The following is a 9,196-nucleotide window of genomic DNA, read 5'->3' on the forward strand; positions in this document are numbered from 1 at the left end:
GAAAAGAAAACGAAAAGAAAAGAAAAGAAAGAAAGAAAGAAAGAAAGAAAGAAAGAAAGAAAGAAAGAAAGAAAGAAAGAAAGAAAGAAAGAAAGAAAGAAAGAAAGAAAGAAAGAGAGAATGAACAGAAGCTTCTAAATAGAACTACTATGTCTCAACTCATTTTCTTACGCCAATTTAGTCCTGCCTCAAATACTTTGGGCATGTGTTTGCACATCAGCCTTCTGTAAACTAATGTAAAAGAAGAACCAGACTTAAGGTCCTACGTCTCACTAGTTAGCCATATTCCACCATATTTCATTTCTTTCTACTTCCCAGGCTGCTCAACAAAGAAATTGGTCATTCATTTATGAGTTTATGTTAGTACAGTGGATGTAATCCCCAGTGCATTCCTGAGGTTTCTCTATCTCAAATGCACTGTTTGTAGTCTCAAAAACCAGAGTTAAAGAGACTGTCAAAATGAATAGCTAGGGAATTGGGTTTTGTTCCTTGGCTTTGTGTTTTACAATGCAGCACACCTCATTTTATCTGCAACTACATGCTAGCAGTTTCCTTGAAATAATTATTATCCTCCTAACTTCAGCATGAAAGTTAAAAACACGTAAGTAAAACAAAGTATTTCACAGCTCATTCTCATTTTCAAACTTTTGACTCTTGTTAGTCATACCGCTAAGCATACTCCTAGAAGGCGTCCAACTTACAGTATGTAAGTGCAATGGCATGATATGTGCTTGCAATAAAAATACAGAATAGCATACAATCATAGAATTGTTTAGGTTGACCTTTGAGATCATGAAGACCAATTGTGAACCTAACCTGCCATGGTCCCTCCTCTCCCACAGCTTGAGACAATTTCCTCACATTCTAACAATCCTACCTCAAATTATTAGAAAAGCGTTCAATCTTCAGTGCCTAGCCTATAATTATTGTCAAGGCACGGATTCTCACTGACTCACGTGGAAGATGCATCCATTGTTCTCCTGGAGGAAAGGTAGGATGGAAGGACAAAGCATATTCTTATTTACTCCTTCAGTCGTGAAGAAAAGTTCTTAAGGTGCAAAGTCTAAAAGAATAATAACCTGTACAAGAGCACTTCTAGCACTTCCCATTTCAAGAAGGAGCCTATCGTCAGGGACCAAATTCTGATATATGCAGAACAGGCTGATATAAATGTTGCATTTTGGCTTGATTCTGTTAAAGTGCCCTCACACTTGGTATCAGGAGATATCACAAGTCAGAAAATACTAAACACCTGAATCTCCACTCCATTAGCCTGTGGTTTTCTTGCCATTGAGCACACTCTGGAGGTAACAGGTTATTCTGACCTCAAGTAAGTGGAAAAGTGAGAAAACAATGACACTTTACCTCAACTGACAGTTAACCCAACTCTCAATTATCCAAGGTAATACCAGCAGTAAGAGAAGCAAAACAAAGAACAAGCACCAATGATTCAAAATACACAAATGAGGCCATAAGAAGAGTACATGGACTTTTGGAGCATTTTTAAATGTGTTTCAACAGAGATTAAGCAGACTTAATACGTACTCTGCATAGCAGCCAGATGTGAACACTCTACTCCATCTTCCAAGAATGGGTTGTGTAATAATCCTGAAGGTGTCTCAGGATGAAGAGTTATTCTACAACACCCAATCAATCCCCTCAGTTAATTAAATTGCAGAACTACTTGATAATAGTTATTATTACTCATATGCTAAAAATGTAATGACTAGTTTTTTCCAGATCTTTGCTCAAAACATATTTTCTTAGACTTCTTCAGCCACCAGGTCTACCCTTTCAGATCAGGGCTGCCAGATTTACCTACATTGAATATACTGAATGACATGCAGTTATGTGCACCTGCCCTAAATTATCAGTCTATGTTATTTTCATAAGAAAATAAGCAGTATTTGAAATAAGCCAATAAATTATTTTATCTTAGTTCCTCAGTTGTCAGTGTAAATTTCTCGGTCAAGGCTTTACCTTGCCTACTTTTATGACTTTTATGATGTGTTTAAGGGAAGAGGAATGTGATACTTCTTGACAAAGTGAATCTGAGTGAATTTGACCATATTACTTGATCCTATATATATTTTTAGGGGAGATTGTTTTGAGCCGATTGAATTTTATCCCTAGTTATTACTGCTTGAGGTATAGTATTATCAGATGCCAGAGGCTTTGCCTCTCTAAGGAGAATCGCAGATCATACCTAGGTGCATTACCAACAGCGGATCGTACAAACAATCTGTGCATCAGTAAGCAGGAACACTGCTTTTCTTGGTCATGGTTTTTGCATTCAAACTGAAAACAAGCAAGTAATACACTGGATAAAATGAAAATACTCTCTCACTTTGGATTTTTTTCCTTTAATTTTAGGAATTTTTCCCATTAATTTTGGGAGTTGCAAAAGATGCCATGAAACTCATAAAAAATAATTTAAATGGATCATATAATGCATGAAGATACTAGCTTGAATCTCAATAAATGCATGATACAAGAAAGAGCTTACAGAAAAGAATTTCCTTGCCACAAATCATCACAGACATTTCAGTAATCACAAAAGGAGACTCACTTCTGACTAATTCTTCAGTAAACTCTTCCCTTATCATATTTTAATCCTCCTCCCCCCTTAAATAGCTTCCTCTGGGGCACACACCTCTTTCTCATGAGTAGTTTGATCTACACCCCAGAAGACATTAAGGTACACCTGGCTTCACAAACCATATTCTGAGTAAATCTTGCCTAAACTTTATGTTTGTGAATTATAACTGTAATTAGCCCTACATGAGAGAAGGATTGTTGTTGTAATAAAAGAATCCTTAATTATGGACAGATATAAACCGAGGCATAAAGAAGCCAAGACTTATTCAGCATGTAGACATTTTCCTTGTACTTAAACACAGCAGATTATGTTTTTATCTGTTGATGCAGCAATCAACCTCGAACTGTCATGACAGCAAAACACACCTTATGTATCCTTGGATAATAGAAGTCAGAGCTGAGCAATGAATACGCAATAGAAATGATTGGATGGATAATTTGAAGCCCCAGGCAAGAAGACGAAATTGGAGAACAGGAAAAAAAAATGCAGATAAAACTCATTAAGAATAGGCCCAGGGCAGCACCCAAAAGAAACTCCTAACTGTTTTCTTTTTCTTTTTCGTTGGTATTTCTTCCCTACAAGAATGGTAAGAATCTCAACTACTTAGGATATTGACAGGGATAAATCTGTTAGCTTATCTACCATGCACTGAAATTGCTTCACTGGGGCATCATTCCAAAAGTAAAAATTACAGTAACATTTCAAACCAATTTGCATATGATTTACAGTATCTGCTGCATCTGTGCATTATGATGATTCAACAGTCTTCATAAACAAACTAGGTACACTCACCTAAGATAACAACGTGATGCATTTATGTTAACAAATATCAAAATCTGCACCTTAAAAGTACTTGAACCAATTATGAAATTGATTACAATTCAGTTTTCTCTTTTACAATACATCTCAATACAGAGTAAATTAAGAAGAGTTCCACAGTTTTATGTTTAGGAAGTATTCAGACTTGCAAGAATAATGAATGGCATGATCTTACACTATGTCAAATATATTTTCTGAGTGATTTTAAAATTAAAGGATCTTGAAAAAGTACAGTTAATTTTAAATACTGCAGTAGCCTTAATGTACTTCTAATAGTTTGTAGAAAGGGGAGGGAGAAGGCAGAAGCTCTACTGCCAAACACTACAGAGGTAGGTTATATCGATAAATTCTGCAGAATAAAGTCATCTTTTTGGTGCAGCTAAAAGCAATGACTACTGCACAGTATTACGCATTAAAGGTCTTTTGAGGTAATTTTACCTCAAAAAATAATTAATACAAAGTATGACTATGGAAAAGGAAGTATGGAAATAAGTATACACCCAGTGTTGCACAAGACAACTAGGATGAAGACTGAAAAAAATGTTTTTTCATCACCCTGGTAAGGCTGAGTCATCCTACATGTTGCTCGTATTAAAGATAGCTGATAAGCCATTTTCAGGCAGCACTGAAAACCTACAACCAGCTCTGCTTGATGTACACTGTATTGCAAGATAAGGATCTTCAGTTTACAAGCTCTTCAGATCCAAAGAGTATATCCAGCTCAGAGTTAAACAACTAGTTTAAGCTCATACACATCATAAGGTGATATCTTTGGCAGGCAAAGGAGAGGAAGAACTCCTCTTGCTTTCCTCCCAGCATATAACTCATTTTGTCCTAAGAATGAATCACCGCCTTCTGTTACCAGTAGTATCTCCACTATCTAGATTTGCATTTGTGTAATACCTAGCAATTATTTTAGCTCATAATCAAGAGTATTGCAAATGTCCTTCCCTTAGAGGCCAGAGTTATATTCCTCCTGTGCTATCCAAAGGCATGAAGGCATGCTTCAGCTTGGCAAAGTTCAATATCTCAATTTATCTCTTATTCTGTGACTCATTTCGTGTAGTTTATGCAACTAGCAGGTCAGCTGTCTAACCCAAATAAGGCTCATTCACAGCCCTGATCCAGTCACTGATGGTTCAGCCTCTTTACTAGTAGAAGGCTAATGACTTTTTCAAGAGGGACTTTTAATTGCATCCCTCCCAAAGCCATCACCTCAACAGTATGTGTCCAGTAAACATCATGCTTTCAGAATAAGACTCAGGACAACTGTCATCCAGCTCACTGCCCCACTCCATAGCACCAGAACTTCACATGCTTGTGGTTCACTAACAGAGCTTCTCTCTGTCTATGGGTATCCTGCCATAAGTATCCAGGAAAGGCTTACTGAAGATAAACAGAATTCAGAGCTGAGCCTTCAGGTACAACTGTCCCCTGAAAGGGAACAGCCTGCAAGGCAGTTGGAGGAGTGACTGATGGAGGCTTCAGAGTTTAGAAAATTCAGGAGCCTATATTGCTACTGTAGACAAAAATAATAAATAAAATCAATGTAAACATGTGAGCAAAATGTAAAAGCAAATTCTCCCAATGACTATCTACGGGTAAGAAAACGTAACCTATAATGCACAATTATTAATCTATTATTTACGACAGCCTACCAATTTCCTACATTGTATACAGGGAAACTTGGATTCAAATTGAAAGAGGGGAGATTTAGGTTAGATGTTAGGAAGAAATTCATTACTCACAGGGTGCCCAGAGAAGTTGTAGGTGCCCCGTTCCTGGAGGCATTCAAGACCAGGCTTGATGGGGATACAGAGCAGACTGATCAAGTAGTAGGCAACCTTGCTCATGACAGAGGAGTTGGAACTATATAATCTTTGAGGTCCCTTCCAACCCAAGCCATTCTATGATTCTATGACTCTTTGATTCTACAACACAGTGATCTGAAGTGATCAGGAAAGTTATCTATTATCCATTAACAAATTATTTTTTCAAAAATAAATGTAGTAAAAAGTGAATGATGTATACTCACTGGAAGGTTTGCTTTTACAATGAATCCCCTGCAAACAGAAAAATATATATATTATAATAAGTTTTCTGAGGTGATGATAAAAATAAATATTATTATTATATCATAAGCATTATATATTATTATATATATTATATTATATATAATATATTATTACATAATATTATATTATTATTTATTTAACACAAATCGATTTTGAATTCAAAACAGATTTTCAAATACAGTGAAAATGCACATCACTACTTCATATGATATCCAGATAAGTTTGAGGACACAAGATCAGTGTTATCCATATTTTCATGTATTTTCTACTGAGTTATAACTATTACAAGTCCAAAATTCCATCAAATAGAGACCTCAATCAGACACTGCCCAATCAAAAAAATAAAAAATAAAAATAATAAAAAAAAATTACCAATAGTTTATTTATTGATTCAGGTATAAATAAATCAGGCAAAGAAACCAAGTGATTTTTTAATGCAAGATATCTATAACACTTCTGAATATTATATGAGTTTTAGGAAGGTCACATCAGGCCAACAGGACATATTACAATCAGCTGCAAATGAAGTTGAGGAACAGGACTTGCCATTTTAATTCTGAGAACTATCTGGCTCATAATCCTGAAATTGAAATTACAATACTTACCATGTCAAGTGAGTAAGTTTTTTTGTAAGAGGCAAAGTGAACCTGACATTGAGATTTGAGCAGGTTTCCAACTGTCTTTCAGACAGGCTACACCCATTTTCCAAGTAAAATAAACACTCAACCACACATCAAACTTCTGTAGAATATAAAAATAACAAATATTATTTTGAATACTATGTATCATTTTCTAAATACAGGCTACTACTAAACCAAAAAATATGTTTTCCTGCTGTTCTGGCATTCAAGCTTCTGACATAACATTTCTGCTAGTGTTCCTTTCTGGTGTATGGTAAAAAGCATATTCCTCTATACTTTCTTTTAAAATCGGTGCATTATTCACAGAGATGCTTTTGTCACAACTGCAAAAGAATTAGGCATCACCTTGTCTCCTCTGCTCTCAGATGGACTGGCAGCTGTTAATTCTTTTAGAGCATTTCAGGATCCTGTCAGTAAGCCAACAATCTGTGAGATTTAGAGCCAGCAAAAGTCTCTCAGCAGACATTTGGAAGTTGTGTACAAATACAGCCTGGGTGAGTGCTAGCCATGTCATAAAAGAACTATTACTTGCTCTTCTATGTGGCTGTCACCCACAGGTCCTTCTGTCCACCTCATAAACACAGCTGTAAAATCTGATTTCTGAAAGCATGAAATGACAGTGCTGTGGTAGCTGTACACACGTATGGTTTTATCCCATAGTAGCTGAGAATTGTTTCTGTCCTTCATGGCTACATTTGGCCACTGCAGCAAAAGGGAACAAAAAACTTTTTTATAAATATACTAACGGTAAGAGGGCTAAGGAGAATCTCCATCCTTTACTGGATGCGTCGAGGTACGTGACCACTGGCAATAAGGAAAAGGCTGAGGTTCTCAGTGTCTTCTTTACATCCGTCTTTAAAAGTCAGACCAGTTATTCTCAGAGTACTCTACTCCCTGACCTGGAAATCTTGGATGAGGAACAGAATAAACCTCCCCAGAATTCATGTGGAAACAATCAGAGACATACTACTCAACCTGAATCATCACAAGTCCATGGGGGATCCACCTGAGGGTGCTGAGGGAGCTGGCAGAGGTGATTGCCAAGCCTCTTTCCATCATCTATCAGAGTTCCTGGTAAACCTGAGAGGTCTCAAATGAGGTTTGCCAATGTGGCTCCTATTTACAAGAAGGGTTGCAATGTTGCCTGACCTCGGTGCCAGGGAAGGTTATAGAACAGATCATCTTGAGTGAGATCACACAGCATGTGCAGGACAACCAGGGAATCAGGTCTAGAGAACCTGGTGTACAAAAGATAGGACCTGCTTAACCAACTCGATCTCCTTGTATGATTGAGTGACCCTCCTGGTGGATGAGGGAAAGGCTGTCAAAGTAGTCTACCTACACTTCAGTAAAACCTTTGACACTGTCTCCCACAGTATTCTCCCGGAGAAGATGGCAGCCTATGGCTTGGAGAGATATACACTCTGCTGGGTAAAGAACTGGCTGGAGGACCAGGCCCAGAGAGCGGTGGTGAATGGAGTTAAATCCAGCTGGCAACCAGTCACAAGTGATGTTCCCCAGCGGTCGGTGCTGGGGCCATCCGTTTAATATCTTTATTGATTATTTGGATGAAGGAATTGAGTGCACCCTCGGTAAGTTTACAGATGACACCAAGTCAGGGGACTCATGTCCAGCTTTTCATCCATCAGGACCCCCAAGGAAATCAAACTGCTTTATATAACTGTTCTAAAATTGGGGTACTTCTATTTCAATGGTTTCATAAATTCCTCAGGTCCCCTGAAGGTGTAAAAAATGTAACTGATGTTACCTTATTTCTGCTGCAATGTGTTCATTGATATATTTGTCACCTACAATTTCTGAAGAAAGACTTTGTTTGTAGTTTGCTGATTTTCACAATGCAGATTCATCAATAGAAAAAAGGCTATAGCTTTCTCACTTACTCAGTGTAACTCTAATCTAATAGAAGTGGAGCATGCCAACTCATAGACAACTACTGGAATTTTAACTGCAGTTTCAAAGCCCTGATTTTGAATTAATTTCTAATCAGACCCTGCAGAAGTACACAGAAGGACAACTTGAATTCAGCCTCTTCTGTGTGAGGTTCTTGACAGCCTTAGGAAATGGAACAGACAAATAAACAAACTGCAAAAAATTCAATGAGTGAGCAAGCTAGGGAGCTAGCTTTTTGTTAAGAAAATCTAACTGTTGGATCAGCAAATTGATGAACTACTGCTCCTGGAAGGAATTAATCTCTAATGAGGTTGAAAATTTAGTAAATACTAAGGTTGTATTTTTATCTTCCCATTTTATAGCCAAACTACTGAGAATGTTCTAGTCAGGTGGTTTGAGAAAGATCCCAACTGCAAGTAAAAAAATTCTCAGAAGAAACTAGTTGTCTGCCATCTTCTTTTTACAGTCTCAGTACAAAAAATCATTGAATAAAAAAAATTTCCATTGAATTAAACAAAAAATCTGAAAAAACTCAGAGCATCTAGTCTATACTCAAAGACCAGTGTTTAAGATCCCCTTTCTGACATCTGAAAAAATGCAAATTGTATGTAAATTAAGTTACAAATGAGAAAACAAATCACCAATTTCTCTGGGGCTGCAGGATGATGCAAAAATACATTTTCCATCCCAATTAATTCTTCTTTTTCACTGTTGTTAACATGAATCCTAATCTCCAATCACTTTTTAGTAACATCTTGTATCTATTTACTCATCTATGCCATGGGGAAAAAGTAATATATCCAGTAGTGATTTTTGTTCTGATAAGGAGATATTTTGGAGTTCTTGGATGCTTAGGTTTGTTCTGGATGAGGAGCTGTTGGGAAGGTTTACATAAATAATCAAGCATTTGTTCAAACACTTGCCATTAAAGCAAGCATTCAGTCACAGTTCAATTCTTTTTTTAATAAGTGATTATTTGTATTGCACAATACCATAGGGTGTTTTTTTTTCCTCTTTTATAATCATTTTGCAAAATAGTCAAAAGAGAGACCATTTGTCTCAAAGAAGAACTCAAATAAATGAACCAAGTTCCTTTCCCACTTTCTATATCTTTTGTTTTCAGGAATTTTCAGTGATGAATGCAATAAAAA

The 9,196-nt window shown here is 36.8% G+C and overlaps 1 protein-coding gene across 2 annotated transcripts in view; it reads right to left on the reverse strand.

Annotated features, from left to right (window-relative positions):
* IL17REL (interleukin 17 receptor E like) overlaps positions 1–9,196 on the reverse strand; it is a 42,769-nt gene that overhangs the window by 19,067 nt on the left and 14,506 nt on the right. For both annotated transcript variants that reach the window (XM_010729093.3, XM_010729086.3), the window contains exon 2: positions 5,454–5,481. In XM_010729093.3, coding sequence (XP_010727395.1) covers positions 5,454–5,481 — 28 coding nt within the window. The remainder of the gene's footprint in view (positions 1–5,453; positions 5,482–9,196) is intronic.

The sequence above is a fragment of the Meleagris gallopavo genome, chromosome 1 (genome assembly GCF_000146605.3).
Source record: "Meleagris gallopavo isolate NT-WF06-2002-E0010 breed Aviagen turkey brand Nicholas breeding stock chromosome 1, Turkey_5.1, whole genome shotgun sequence".
In the NCBI taxonomy this organism is placed as follows: Eukaryota; Metazoa; Chordata; class Aves; order Galliformes; family Phasianidae; genus Meleagris; species Meleagris gallopavo.